Source organism: Betta splendens, chromosome 4 (genome assembly GCF_900634795.4).
Source record: "Betta splendens chromosome 4, fBetSpl5.4, whole genome shotgun sequence".
Taxonomy (NCBI): domain Eukaryota; kingdom Metazoa; phylum Chordata; class Actinopteri; order Anabantiformes; family Osphronemidae; genus Betta; species Betta splendens.
This window is the reverse complement of record NC_040884.2, coordinates 8386420-8402404: the sequence shown is the minus strand read 5'-3', so window position 1 is coordinate 8402404 and position 15985 is coordinate 8386420. Positions and strand designations below refer to the sequence as shown.

The window sequence follows — 15985 nt, the reverse complement described above, 5'->3', positions numbered from 1 at the left end:
GAGAAAGAAGGTAGAGAAGGAAGGAGAAACAGGATGAACACATTTCTAATATAGGAAAAAAGAGGAGAAGTCCAAAACAGTGAACACTGGAAAAACAAAAGTCAAAGGCTGAGCTGGGTAAAGGTGGACAGAGAGGCCCAGAACTGGACAGAAAAGGAGCGGTGATGGATGAAAGACAGAGACAAGGGGAGAGGAAAAACAGTCGGCAAATGGACGAGAAAATGATTGAGACAAACAGAACATACACAGATGAAGAGCTTGCTAAAAGGGGAGGAAGGAGTGAGGCACAGAGAGGTCGGGGCACAGCAGGAGAGAGGAGTAGATGAGCGTCAGAAAACAAGCAGCAGGGAAACACAATTGTTTCAATTGGAGGTGTGGAACCACAGACAGGCCGAGGAAAGGTGAGCGGCGCGATCAAAGGGAATAAACAGAAAAGTCGGAGACGTGAGACCTTGACTTACAAGACTGTATGAATTTAATAATGCACAACTGATGTTCACAAATGTGGTCACCCGACAAATAAACCTCATCGCTGCATTTTTATGGAGAATGTTCCTAACTCTGCCGTCGCTCTCCTCATTACTTTAGACAGGTGACTGCTCACGAACCCTGTTTAGGTCGGGAGCTGAGTGGCATCATACTTAGCACCATTGAACCCAATACCCTCAGGCCAGCCGTCATGCAACCCCCCACTTTAAATACAGTCTTGATGAGTGAGTGACTATGATTCCGGGGTAATTTCAGGTCACGAGCAGATTCCAGCGCTGGTCCTGTACAGAACACTGACATGTGCGCTTTCTCGTTTGTCACAGGTTTCGCTTATGCGCCTATTCACACATTCCACAAAGTTTTGTGCCCTCAAGACTAAACTAACACTGCTCAGTGTTTACTTTAGGCCTGGGGGGATTAGGAAAATGTCTAAACCTCCGCCTGCTTATCCTCATAAGACATCTTCAAACTCCCCCCAAGCCATCAAATCAAAACAACGACAGTGTTATAATTAAAATAAATAAATGCGGGCTAGCGTGTAAAAGTGTGAACGCTCAGGCTGCTGCAGACACGTTTGGAGCCAAACCCCGTCCTGAGTTGGCCTTTGAATCAGCGGAAGGCTAAGAAACTCTCTGACGAAAGTAAAGTCCTCCTCTTAAAAGGATCGCGGGCTGGATGCTAATGTTTACACACCAGCAGGAAATTCTCAACAATGGCACGATGACAAGCAGACTGATTTTCATAAATACTGATTATGGAGCTATTATTACTGAGCTATTCATGCATTTCAGCGTCTGAGTCGAAGTAGAACATCAGGATTAATCATGTTTACACATTCTAACGTTAACAGAGTTCATGCAGACATTCATACAGTATTTTTGTTAACACTTACAGTAATCCACAGGATCTAAAGCATTACTTCAGATCCTGCCGTTTAAATCAAGCAACCTTTTCTCAAACCGCCGGTCGACCCAAGGGCACGATCCCACATGAGGTTTGTATAACTACATACACTTTTATCACCTTGATGGACTACATTATTTTCCTTCTATAGAAATACCACCTTAAGTGGTCTATTCATACTGACTGCAAAACTGGATTGAATAATACAATATGAGAGGAGTCACAACTTGCTGATCTTCAAAAAGCAGGATAAATCACCGGACTGAAAGGTCAACACTTTAATGGTGGGTGTTAACTGCTGCCTCTTTTTGGCACTCTCCATCCCTGAACATATGGTCATTTTATTAGAGGCTGACCTTACTGTATTTTTTTAAATGAAACGTTCATGTCGAGGCCTATTTTCCTCCCACGTGTTCCCAGTGGGGCTCCAGGCAACACTAATATTTATGTTGCATCCGTATCTCCGTTTTGGTCAAGAGTATCTGTCAAGTACCTCGATTCAGAGGGACACAAAGATTAAAGGACCGGCAGCAATAGACTCAAACCGGCGGGTTTCGCCTTGACAACACAGTCCAGGCGTATCTGCACCTAACGCGAGTTTCGTCTCGTCGCCAAATGTAAGTTAGTTCATTACCAGAACTCGTCTGATGAGAAGCAGTGTGTTAATCAGACTCCAGTGCTGCGGCGGGGCACCATTCGAATGCTAAGAGGTCTTTATTAGGGTGCTCCAGACAGACCTCAGCCTGTCTGATTGACTGTCTGGCTGCCTGTGAGAAAAGAGGAAGGAGGTAACAGCCCTTCACGCGGGCCGGGATCAGCTGTTTGACTAGTCATCCATTCAAGTGACGAGTCAAGAGGTCACTTAGACTCGGGGAGACAGCAAAACAGGTGTGTGCGTGTTGGTCTGTGTGCTGTTTGCGTGTCTGCTTGTGTGCACGCGAGAGACTGAGGGAAAGGAAACCTCAATGCATGTCGGATAGAGACGGAGGCTGGAAGAAAAACTGTAGCAAAGGAACATTAACATTTGATAAGGGACAAGTGACAAATCAGGACCTGGTGCTGCTGAGTCATGCTGTAAGGTGGAGCCGCTCTGTCTGTGAGGTGACTATTAAAAATTGACGCGCTCGGTGTCTTTCAGAATCGCGGCTAGAGTTGGAGGCAAGAGAAACAATGGACGTGTGGGCGAAGCAGGAGACGGAGAGCGGCTCGCAGCTGTCAGGCGCAGTACACATGCTTATTTAAATTTCTGAGCGCTGAAAAGGTAACGTGGCGCATAAAGCCGGGCGACGCGGAGCGCGCAATTACACACTGACGCCGGGTTCCGTCCTCGCCGGATTTTAAATCGCCGTCTCCCATCCTAAGTCTCCCAACAATGATGTTTGTTCCCGCTCCTCTTGTTGTTTCGCGGCAGCATTATTTATTCTCCCGAGAGCCTGACATTCTGCAGATGACCCTATAAATATAAGCAAAGCTGGCACGATTACAGCGGTGGAGCTTCTGGGAAGCGAGAGCCGCCTACCTGCCTGTTTGCCTCTGCCTCACCTGTAGTTCCCCAGATGCTGCTTTTCATGCTCCTCCCTGGAGATCTGCTTGCGGACCTGTGCCAGTCGCTCTTTCTAGGAACAGATAGAATAAGGAGTTAATCCTTCAAACTCACTACCGTAATGTTATTAACAAGGGGAAAAGAATAAATTCTTGCAAACCAGTAGACAAGATGTGAAGAGAGGGGAATAAAAGAGCCTACTCATCAGTGACTCATAATTTCGATTCATTTTTCTATCTGCTCTCTTATTAATACATTACAAATGTATAATTGTGGAGCTCAGTTGGCCAATTTGGCATAAAGCAGAGAGGCGGGGACCTCGCGACTACTAGCACTGCAGTATAATTTGAAAATGAGTGATGCGTGCCTTCAGCAGACCTGAAGCTGGTCCTGCACTTCAGCCATAACAGCACTCCAAAAGGAGGCTGTGCCCTTTTTAAAATAGCGCTTCTGAGCCATCTTTCCATACTCCCATAGACTACTGGCATGGCTGATCAAAAAGCTAATCAAAGAAGGTGGGAGGCATGAAGTACTAGTAGCTGCCACTTTCCCACACATACAGTAGACATAAAAAAGCTCCCCAGACTCCTTCATTTCAAAGAGCAAATAATTAAATGGTATGTCTGTCTGGGAAAACTTTGACTCCTTTGACACAGAGTAAGAAGTTTTCTGCTCAGGCTTTTTTCAGTCCCGAGGTTGTTAGGGTTGTTATATCTGTGCTTTTTAAATACAGGATCTCTGATAATAACATTTGACAAGCACCGGTCCAACACTGCTGGCTCCGCGCCACCGTTCACCCTGGAGTGGCCAAACAAGCTTTAAAGCTATCTCATGACTTATGACGGGGGCACAGGCACGGCTTAGAAAGCCTGGGTGGGAAATGAATGAGTGTGGCTCTTGAACCTCTTGACCACAGTTGAGGCGCAGCACCTCGTCCAGGTGCCTGGCCTTCCCCGTGCACCGATGCAGCTGGTCAGAGGTGAGCAGAGAGAATTACGGTTTAACTGCTGTAGGCAGATCCCCGCTGGGTGTAACTGCATGAATGTGAAGCGCGTCTTCCTCAGCACATCTACTCCTAATGAATCACGAGGGTTAAATGAGGGTCTTGTGCCTCACCAGCTCCTCTCTCCTCCGCTCCAGTGTGTGACGTTGTTTCTCCCAGTCCGTGGACGCGGCAGACAGCTTCTTCATGGAGCCGTGTCCGTAGAGTCGTCTTTGAGCTTCTGCTTTTTGCTGGGCCAGGTTGCGTTTTTTATCGCTAGCCCTAGAAAAACAAGTGGCGTCATTAAAACGCCCACTTAAAACATGGGGAGAGGGTTCAGACTCCATTAAAGCTGCGTTAAACTAAAGACACTAGCATTAATGCAGATTTCTTCGCAGACATCTTTTTGATTGGCTCGTTTGTTCACTCATTTTTCTGCTTGTAACTGTTTGTATATATGTGCAACGTGCAGCAAAGTTTTCATGAAAAGACAGAGGTTCAGCCAAGACACAAACAAGCCAACAACCCCAAGATGAACAGGACCAGACAGCTAATTCTGAACAAGTGGGCTATTGCGGTCTGAAGAAAGGGCAATTCATTTTAGTCAATCGCTGGCCCTTTAAATTGGATATTGAGTGCTGTTGGTGGGCTGAGGTTTATCAATGTCCATGCCCGGCCAGGTCTGAATTGATCCCACGTTGATACAGTTGGTGTTACAAACGGAGTCCGGAGCTGACCCCACCTCTACACTTCACCAAACCCTCCCTTCAGAGCAGCAAAGCCATTACTATATAAGGATAAAGTGAGTGAACTAGAACAAAGCCAAAGCCTCGTTCATTCCACCAACATAAGTAGTTTGTCCAGTGCAAAGAGCTCCCCGCCACCACCTTTAAGGGCATCCTACGATTTATTTGTCATTAAATAATCAAATCTCCCATTTAATCTGTGAGGACACAAACATCGGTCGTGAAACAAATCATTCCGATAAGAGATCCGTTCGTGCCGAGCGGAGCTGCGCAGGAGGGGGAATTGAGTTTTTATGTGGGATGGCTGCACCACACACCGCACTTGGACAAACTAGATCTATGGTGCTGCATGTAATTGATCCATGGTGTGTCTGTGTGCGCAGTGTTTGTGTGTGCGCGACTAGTGGGGCTGATACTATATTTAGAGCAGTAAGAGGAGGACAAGCACAGAGAGAAGGAGAAAAAGGGAGCAGAGATCCAGAGGTCCGCTGTACGATGATCAATCAGTGGACTCACTGTAGCCAGGGGACAGAAAAGCATGCCAGCAACTCACACACACACGGCACATACACAAAAATGCATAGCACAACCAGGATGACAGTATGCATAACCTATACAGGCAAACAAATACGCCCTCAAAGCAAAGTAACAGAGCAACACAGGAAGCTTGTGTAAACACACAGAGGTGGGTAAACACACAAAACTACAGTTAGCATAACTTATATTACAAAAAAACACAGACACATCAAGTCTGACTGAAGGCTGCACAAAGCCCACAATAGTGCTTCTACTTTGTGCTTTGGCCATTATCTCTCTTTTCATCCACTACAACAACACCAACACACTCATTTACAAGGACAGCGTTTTTTTTGTCCAAAGCTTAAGCCTTCAAGTAGTTTCAGATTAATGTCACTACTGTGTTGTCAGCGAGAACCCAAAACAAGATAATGGCTGAACTGGGCCTCACATCAAAGTAATTGTAAAGTGTGCAGGTCTGTCAAAAAAAGGAAAAGTAAAGCGATCAATTGAAATCTTTAAACATTAAGAGCCCTGTAAAATGTTGCTCGACGTAAGCGCTCGCCTCCTGCAAAGCATGAAATGTAATAAGCTCACGCAGCCCACGTGTGTCCATGAGTGTGTGCATGCGTGTGTGGATGCGTGTGTGCATGCGTGTGTGCATGTGTGTGTGCGTGCGTCCATGCGTGTGTGAAGACGAGGCCGTGCTGGAGAACAGTACCTAATGTTGAGGAGCTGGAGCGCGTTGAGAAGCACCCCTTTCTTCACGTCGTAATCAATCTTCTGATCGGTCCCGAAGCTCGGCGCTCGATTGATCTGTCAGAGAGCGGAGGGGGAAAGCATTCAAAGGAACATTCTGAGGGCTTCGTTCTGTGATTCAGTAGACAAAGATGCTGCGCAATTACAGTACAGGAGGGGGATCTGGGGAAAAAGAAAAAAGAAAGAGCTGTTCCCACAAGAGAGATGAGAGGAGGAATCAGAAAATGATGGAGGGAGTGGGTTTGTTCCCTTTGAAGGACACGGGGAACTCGCAGTCTTTGGCTGGACATGAATCCTGACTGACAGTGATGTGCGTATGCTCGTGCATGAATACGAGCCGATTTGTATGTGTGCCTGCACGCAAACAGGCTCTGTAGGTTAAACTGCAACCAGATAAGTGACCCTGCCCTTTTTAGCCCACCATTCAAAGCCGCCCGTGACTCGGCAGCCGGCGTCTGCCCACTGTTCCCAATATCCACCCTTATCGCTGCCAGCGATCACTTCTTTGTGAGCATCGGCGAACAACCAGCGCTGCGCTCGCTTCCATCGCGCACAACAAACGGAGCTGGGAGAGAATCAACTGAGCGAGAACAGAGTAAGCCACCTGCGATTCGGGGTACAAAAGCCGGCATCGCCGAGGGAAAAATTCAAGAGCAGCTTACCTTTCTTAACAGAACAATTTCCAGCACCTGCGCAAGGTATACAGATATCAGTTATTATACCTGACACAACAAATCAATTCTTCCCTTTTACTCTTTGTTGCGTTCCCTCTGTCTCTCTCCTGAGGTGAGAAATAGATTGTGTGAGACAACAAAAGGACCGGCGCATGGAGAGAACTGCAGGGAAGAGGGTGAATGAACTGGCAACCGTGATTAGAATGGTGTCCTCAAATGAGGCGACTTCAAATGCAACAGATGCTCAGGAAAAGTTGGCTCAGGTGAATAAAGCTCGATTGTTGAGATGAGTCAGACCATTGTTCAAATGCTAAAAGTACTTTGTGTGTACAATAGTATGGGTGGCTCCTTTTGATTAGATTTGTACCAGCTTTTATGCAAGTGTATTTGTGATTAAGTACATGTGAAAATTCGGGATTTATCACAGGAAGGGATCTCTGCCTGAAAATGACTGAATCAAGGTTCAAAGAGTGGCCTGAAAAATAAATCTGCATACTGTAGGCAACAGGAACCAGATGAAGAGATTTATTTTGACTGGCTATTGTAAATATTAATTGTCAATGGTTTGAACACGTCCTGTTTTTTAAGAAATTTATTTTTAAAGTAAATACTACAAGGACAAAGAAACTTTCTATATATGACTGCCTTTTTTAACACTGACAAAAGGCACAAACCCAAACCATCCTTTAGTGGATAAAAACCACCTAATAGTTGTGGAGGTACCTGGAGATTCATCCTTCCCAGTAGCCTTAATCTGCAGTCGGAGTGAGTGTCTTCAGAAACATTCTTCTGCCAATCGGGGATGTGGGTGAAGAATGCACGGCGGCGCCAATAAGAACAGATCATTGTCGACATCCGGTGCATCAGACCCGCTAGTGAACCATAAAGACTTTTGGCTGAAAATGAGCGAGAGAAAAACCTCAAAAGCTCCTTTACAAAGATGTGCAAAGCATCTCAAGGGTTGCGGAGTAGCTCTCCCTAACTCCAGCCCCCTTTCTTTAGCCTTTTCTCTGAACTAGCCATTACTAATCCTAACACAAAGGTGCTTACTGCTGTGTGGCAGATTTGGGAAGAGTGCTGCAAGGTAATATTTACATCACAACCAGGCTCCAAGAACAGAGGGAGCTGGAGAATTTACTGCATTGTCACCATTAGACATGTAGTCCAGAAAAGAGCAGTAATTAAAGGCTGTTTATTTAGATCATGAGGCCAAAAACAGAGGGTCAAAGGTGAACACCTGCCAAACACAACTTATCCGGAGCTGCGGCCGACACCTGAAGTATCCACATAACGTTGTCTAAGCTCACTGAGCCGTCACCATCCAGGTCTCTGCAGCTACTTCAGACAATAGGTCCACAAATATCACGGGTAAGCTGCTAAATCCACAGCGGCATCGGGTGGGTTCGCCAGCGTGTGATGCGCCCACATGCGCTTCTCAACGCGGCCATTTATCAGAAGGGGGTGGGGGTGGGGGCGCCATGGATGCTTTCCAGCACAAAGAGGTAAAACGGAACAGAGACCCCTCTGCAGCTCCTTCAGTCTAGAAGACGACCCGTCCACGCGGCGAGGACAGCGCTGCACGTCGACCTACGACGCCGCAACAACAAAAAAAAAACACTCCAAAAGCAACGGGAGGGAGGAGGTCTGCTTTCATTTAGAGCACTTCAGATCTGACAGCCGCAATGAGGGGAGTATGGCTTCACAGCGCCGTAGCCTATAGGTAACAGCCAGACTGGCAGTGATCCTGATGACGCTTGTCTCGTTACTTGTCTTCGCCGGTGGTTTGATTTTGTTGGTGTCAAGCTGTCACCAGACTGGCATCGCGGCGCTCGCCGCCTCTCCGTCTGCTCTGTGCCTGTCGCGCTCCTGCTTTCCCATGCCACTACTGTACAGTATGTCTGCTGCAAACCCCATTTTCTGTCTGGTCACTCATTCACACCCTCTGCCTCCTAGCCCTTGCTCTCTGGTCATTACCTCTCTTATTCATTCCTCTCTCTGTGTCTCTGTGTTCCTCTTTTCCTCTCTGCCAGAGGAAGTTGGACCAGTCTGGTCCTAATGAACCCCTGCAGGCTACCAAAACCCCCACTCTGATTTCCTTAAGTGACTCTGGCAAGGTCTTAAAGGAGCCCTTGGTTGCTTTAAGACACATTTAATAAAAATGTCAGATGAAAAGATTAGAAATTCCTTTGTACTCGAGCTTTGACTCCGTTCGGCATCAGCATTTCATCAATTTTTGGTTGGTCAAACAGCAAAATACGGAAGTACTGTAGGAAGAGAAGATACAGGATGAGTGTAATTTTTCACAGGCCTGGTTTGTCCTCATCTGATCCTCATATTAACATAAACAGACCGAGCTGTGAAATCAATAGCTGAGAAAATAAGAAAATACTTTCAGAATAAGTTTAGAAGATTTAATTCTGAAATAAAACCTGTGGTGTTGAGTATTTTAGTACAAGGCAGCATTAAAGTACCTACAGCGAGGCGGACGTGCAAAGAGCAGATTTTACTCTCCTATTGATTAATTTCTCTTCAACCTACAGACAGTAGGGGAAAAGAATAGGATTGCTTAAGCGTAGTTAAGTAAGTAAGTGCCACTTACTGCGGCAGACTTAAACCCTAAAAACAAGACTATTGTTAATGTGGCCATTCTACGCCAACGGAGAATAAATTCAATCTCAGTTCATACTGCGATATGACAACTGCTGAAAGAGACCAGTTTTATTAGACTTTAATCATTTCAATTACGAATAACAGCAGTAAAAGTAAAAAAAAAAAAAATACAATGATCCTATGACTCACGGATTTTGAACCATACGAGTGTGTGGCCTCTGCTGTGTCACACTGACCCTAATAACATAGCAACAGGAACAGCTCAACAACAATCAGCTGCTTTCCTTCCAAAACAAATTGCCCCCCCCCCCACCAACATCTATTCTGCGTCTAAAATACTCGTTAAACAAGTGCAAGGCCTGCTCGTGATTAATTGGTTCAGAAAAGCGACCCCCTCTTATTATTCTTGGCAGAGTGTAAACAACCACTGCTTTGACAAGCCTCCCATTCTGCCCTAAACACTCATGGGTATCAGCACAGTTCAACTGCTGTCAGAAAGGAGTGTTTGTTGGCGCACAATGGTGGAATGAGAAAGGGAGGCGGGGGGGGTCGAGCGAGGGAGAGCGTGAGTAGCAGAGCGACAGACAGACGGACAGCTAGCCGCCCTGTTAGCTCCTTCTCTTGTTTCAGCCGTCCGATCAATCACTGGTTTGTTCTTTCTGAGGCATTTCCAGCGGTTGGCTCGGTCACAGGAGTCTCGGGCTGAAGCCGCTGTGATGCCGGGGCGGTCCTGGGAGTCGGTGCGCCAGCACTCAGCTTCGCCACCAGTCACTGTGACCTGCCCCGCTGCCCGGCTGGCACGTGCGGCTTTTTCTGTTTGTGCGTTTGAAGAAACGCGATCACACACAGCCACGAAACACATGAAAAAAAAGTCACACACACACCCATTAGCTATGAATTACCCATAATTCATAGCTAAGGACTTATTCAAGAATATACGGTCACCACAACATACATTAGTTTTTTTAGATGCTCAGCTGTGTATAATATAAAGTTCAAGTTTCTAGTTTGACTTGTTACTCACAAACATGCGATATACATCTTCCCTCTTCAATCAGATGCATGCACGCAAACAGAGACACACACAGTTACCGGTACCGCCATACATGCCTGATGATAAATGACTAAATGTTGGGGTGTGTTTTCTACTGCCCCACATACAAGGCCTGTGTGCTCCTAATTTGATACTTATTCCATGAAATAGTCATGTTGGGAGAAAATGGACGTGGATAGAGACAGACAGTCCCATACATCATTCTAATTATTCTTTAATAAACCTCTTGTAAGCCAAACAGTGGCTCGTAGGTAGCTACTGCCACCTAGAGTTCGCAGGAGGAACGACGCCCCTCTGAGCTAAGGACATGGGCATTTAAATAGGAATGAGTCGCACTAAGTGCCAAAGATTAATCAAGGGCAAAAGGAGAGTGAAAGGTGGAAGAGGGCAGGAAAGACTCCAAAAGATAATTGAGTATCTCAAACTGTATGTAATCTCCTCTATCCTTTTCCATCCTAGAAAATTCAATCATGAGGGGAGCAAATTATTTGGAGAGCACAGGTAGCAAGTAAATTCCTCCTTAATCACCCTGAATACACAATAATGTTCGACTCAGCTGTTGCGGTAGTTAGAAAACACTTCTTGTGAAACTATCCCAAAGACAGCATAACCTCTAAATCCCTCTTCCAGAAGTCCTAGGGAAAACAGATCCACTTTAAATGGCTACTTTTTAGACCGGAATGAAAAACTACAGGGACATGAAATTTTCATCTCATTCTGCACAGACGAAATAAAACTGATTCATTTATTTATTCCACATAGGAAGTTTACAGTATTTCCACAGCATGTTTGTGAGTTTTGGGAGATGGGGGAGAGTAAAACATATGTGTATGTGTGTATCGTGGCATCTGTTTACACTTCCCAGAGTAGATTATTCCCCACCATCATTCCCCCCAACACAAACACTCACACACACACACACACACACACACTTGAACTCAACAGAGGAGGAAGTCTGGATTATGTTGGCTCTGAGCGATGGACAGGCAAACCAAACTCATCTTGAAACAATTGGGCACAGAGCACTGAAAGAGAGGAAAGTTGCAGGAAGGGATGCGTGGAGGGAGGGGAAGGGTGAAGAATCACCGCCCTTGGGGGAGCGCTCCAGCTGCAGTCTGTCGGTCTGTTTTCGCGATGCCCAATCACACACACACACAGACACACTCACTCACAAACACACTGAGACACAAACAAACCCGTGCCACAGATGACCCAACCATGTCTGCCTCATTAGCTGCCAATCACTCTGCACAAACCGTCCTAAAGGGGGCCACAAGGGGAGGAATGAAGGAAATAGATGGATGAGAATATAAGGTAGTTAAGTTGCAGCCATCAATAATCAAGCTGTCTGCTCCAGTGTGCGCTGGCATCTCAATACTCGACAATGACAGGGGAAAAAAAAACACCGCAGACGTTTCTTTATTCCGTTGCTTACTCGATCGCTATGTTTGTGTATTTGAGGCAGGATTCAACCCAGCCTCTCCAACTGGATGAATGGACAGGCTGTGGGGCTGGAGTTTGATGCTAGACAGATCAGAGTGGCCAACAACACACACACACACCCCAGAGGGCTGCTCCCAGAGGGGCAAAGAGCACACATCCAGGCTCGCACACAAAACGGCAACACATGCAGTAGCTTTCATAGTGCAGTTTATAGCGCGCTGCCAAGCCCCATGCGCTGACACGGTGCAAATCACACACTCATTTGCACACATGCGCGGCCTCTGTGCGCTGACTGTGGCCCTAACAAGCAGGCCAACCCGCCCGTGAGCCGCCTAGAGCCTGGCACTAGAGAGAGCGCGCGTCGCATGGACCGGGCAGGTTTCTAATTATTCGGGCTCACTACAAACACTTGTTTCTTCTCAGTTGACCAGCTGGAGCTTTTTTTTTTGTTTGTTTCTGCTGCGTGTGGGGGAGCAACTGAAAAGAAACCAAGAAGTAAGTCAGCGACTATAATGAGACTGGGCCTCGGTGGTGTGTTCTGTGCTTGGCTCCAAGGACACCCATCAGTACCCCATCAGAACGATAAATTGTGCTCTCCGTTGGGTTATGGTGTGATTCAAGGGGGACAGAATGTAAAGAAATAGTTTTTTGTGTATGAATATTGGCCCTGTCCTTGTCCATCAAGGATATGAGGAAAAAAAAATAATAAATCTATTTTTTCCATTTTCCTTCCTCCATTTGACATTATTTGTCATGCCAGCTTACAGCACACGGGCCTTGAATAAACATAAGACGAGTGGGGGTTCAGGGCTGCTAATGTCCCATTGAAGTAAATGCACTCCTCGCACTAGATTTCGAGACGTCTGCTGTTTTTTTGGAACCCCCCCCGCATACACACACACACACACACACACACACACACACACACACACACACACAATTGACGTCTCCAGCGTGTGTTTCTGAACAAACCCAAATCTACGTGCATTTCCATTATCAACCGTGTTTTCTTTGCAATACTGTTTTGCTTTTAGTTTCCTTTCAGAAGACAAAGAAAACAGTTGTTGAAGTCTCCGAAACCAAAGACTCGACAGAGACAATACAAATCACAGTCTAAGCAGAATGAGTGTGTCTGTGTGAAGTGAAGATCATGCTTCAATAAAATGCCTTTTCTATACGAGACGCAGATGCTGTCTAAGCTGATTTAATGAAAGCGAACCGGTCCAGTATCCGGTTGCTTCAGCTGAGCGAGTGTGTGTATAGGTGTGTGCGCCTCAGTGGTTCTGATGTTTTGAATGTCAATAGGAGGTAAAACTTGTGTTGAAAACCCTGCCGAATTAAGATAAGGATCGCACAAAAGCCAGCCGCTCTCTTGATTTTCTTCCCCTTTCTATACTTGCTCTGAACACAATGTGCCTGTTTGATGCCTGGCCTTGGTTTGAGAAGCACCACTCTTGCCTTCTCTGTTTTCACCCCTGTGACAAGCTATTTAGCAGATGCGTGCTGGTCTGTGCTGTGCTCCTCCATATTTGTTAGCGGCATATTTACCCTGATTTCTTTGTGCCTGTTCACTCACAAAGAGTCCGTGTATTGTGTCTTCCATAGAGGTTTCTTTGCAAAAGCAAGATAGAGATACACGTGTCCTGTTATCACGGGAGTTGTACTATTTTGAATACTCTAAAGTAAAAAAACAGTATTTACTGGCTGTGTAATTGAAGGATATGAGAGGCAATCACATTCTACCCTCCTCCTACACACTCAGAAAACGACAAATACAAATACAAACACAAAGAGCAGCACTAATGTAATTGGACAGTTTCTTATATCCGATACCATCTAGTGTTGCAGTATCCGACGGGCTTTAAGTTTACACAGGTTGAACTTTCATTTCCTGGCTGCGAGTTTGCTTGTCCAACAACCAAATCTGACATTTTAAAGAGTAAGAAAGGAAGACATTGTCAGAACAGCGGCCTGCGTGGAGCGTGCCACGTAATTCACAGTGACACAAATAAGGAAACCTGAGAGGCAAAGTCCACAAATTCAAAACAAGGCTGTGAGACCTTGATTGTGTTTCAATTCCTGACACAATTTTACTCTTTTGCCATTCAGGGGATACGACGAGAAGAAAGACTGGAAAATGGTGAAATAGGGTGAAATAGACGAAATTTAAAACAAAATGTTGCAAAGTAATCTGCTGAAAAATTCAATTTGGGCCCGAGGGCTTGCCATAGGGAAGCATTTGTTGCCACTAGCCTATGGGCCCAGCCGGTGTGCGTCCCCGCTGAGCAGGAAGGAACGTCGGCAGGCTAAAAAGTGGTAATAAAGTTATTTTCAGGCTTGACAGCATCCGCGGTGAGGATCTGAGAAGGGGTCTCTACGCTTGCTGCTATCCCCTGACTAATCAGCTGAATTTTAGAAATAAATGATTGTTGCTGTAAATGTTGCGTGAAAGAGAAGCAGTGTGTGTGTGTATGTGTGTGTGTGTGTGTGTGTGTGTGTGTGTGTGTGTGTGTGTGTGTGTGTGTGTGTGTGTGTGTGGGAGGGGTGTTAATTGATGAGAGTTATAGAGAGCTGCTACTAGCACAAGGGGGATCATTACTGCTGGAGTGGAACAACTGCATTCACGGCTGTTTGCCATGTCTCATACACATTTATATACACACCCGACGTGCACACGTACTGTCACAGCGCACCGGCAGTCAAAAGGAACACCACTCTCGCTCTCTCTTGTACGTCGTTTTGTCACAAAGTACGACCGCTCCAGCGCACGGGAGGAGTTAGGTGGGGTAATTATAACACCCTAATTCCATGATGGCGCCTCTAAAAGCACCAAGCAACTATCAAATGTCACAGTGTTTTCTACAAACCAAGAGGATTTCGGGGTTTGAAGATTTATTTTTGGTCGGCGTGGTGGGGGGAAAACAAACAATTATCCCAAAGGCATTTCCCATTCTTGAGTCAATTTGTGGAGGGAGTGGGGGAACACACAGCCACTTTGGTTGGGATTTAGGTCACACTTTAACTGACAAGCTGACATCAGAGCGGTGAGACGGAAATCCTGGCGTGGACTCCGGACTCAAATCCCTCTCCCACATGACTGACACTTGAGAGACTGACACTGAGTGAATGGGAGGAAGCGTTCTCGCTAGTCGACCTGCCACCGTGACCTACATTTTTCCTAGCATGCGTGCGTGTGCGTATGTGTCAGTCTGCGTGCGGAACGTGTCATGTCTAAATGTATGTGTGTGTGTGTGTGTGTGTGTGTGTGTGTGTGTGTGTGTGTGTGTGTGTGTGGGTGTGGGTGCGGGTGCATCCGCCACGTGTGTTTACGGTTTGCGAAATGCTCCATTCATTTTACATGCGAGGGCGTCTCTCCCCGTGTTCAGAGGCGCATAAATACATACTCATGACTGCCTGCGTTTCTGGGAGCTTCTGTGCACCCGGGACTGGAGTGTGTAAGCAAAATCAGTGTGTGTTTATGCTTTCTGTCAGTGTGCGGCTACGTCTCCGTCTCCGCCGTCAGTGCCACATTACTTTGGTTTAGGAGCTGCTGTCACTTAGCAGTAGCAGAACAGACAGGAGAAACTCCACACACTGCAGCCCTCTTCTTTCTGACTGACAAACACATACTGTACACACAACCTTAAAAAATCTATTTATATCTTTAACTTAGTCCTTATTTGTATTTATAAAAAAATACTGTTATTATTATAAAAATAATAAATTAAAAAACTAAATAAATAAAAATGCAAATATCAGTATCAAATATCTGCTTCTTTAAATTATGTAGTTTCAGTTTTTCAAGTATAAATTTACACAATAATTGCCAGGAATTACAAAAAAAAAAAAAACTCCATTTTACACACGCCACACAAACACACATGCACAGTTGTACCTCTAGTAGCCAGGGTTTGAGTTTGCGGTCCAGGATGATGTCAAAGCCCAGGACTTCAAAGCAGACACTGTCGCTCCCTGGTGGCTGTCCAGGGCGACACATGCGGTAGGCGTGCAGCACGTGGGGCTCGGCGACTATTAGCGTCTTCACCACCAGCTCCTGTCAGGAGAAAGACAATCAACAAACCTTACGGCACATCATACTAAAAACCATAAGCTCCTGTTAGTAGCTGCTGATTGAGGGTCTTGGACTGAAAATGGTGCAATTAAGAGTCCATGTTTAATTGCAGGTTGCAACCACAGACAATTGGCAGCAAATTTGGGATTAAGCTCTGACAATAGTGTAATCATGGTATACACAAGATCTGTAAA

At 45.9% G+C, this 15985-nt stretch overlaps 1 protein-coding gene across 6 annotated transcripts in view; it reads right to left on the bottom strand.

The window, feature by feature from the left end:
• The window catches only part of ttll7 (tubulin tyrosine ligase-like family, member 7), a 62631-nt gene that overhangs the window by 27572 nt on the left and 19074 nt on the right, over positions 1 to 15985 (bottom strand). For all 6 annotated transcript variants that reach the window (XM_029148813.3, XM_055507940.1, XM_055507941.1 and 3 more), the window contains exons 9-12: positions 15615 to 15773; positions 5901 to 5995; positions 4052 to 4199; positions 2935 to 3008 (exon numbers count right to left, since the gene is read on the bottom strand). In XM_029148813.3, the coding sequence (XP_029004646.1) occupies positions 2935 to 3008; positions 4052 to 4199; positions 5901 to 5995; positions 15615 to 15773 (476 nt within the window). The remainder of the gene's footprint in view (positions 1 to 2934; positions 3009 to 4051; positions 4200 to 5900; positions 5996 to 15614; positions 15774 to 15985) is intronic.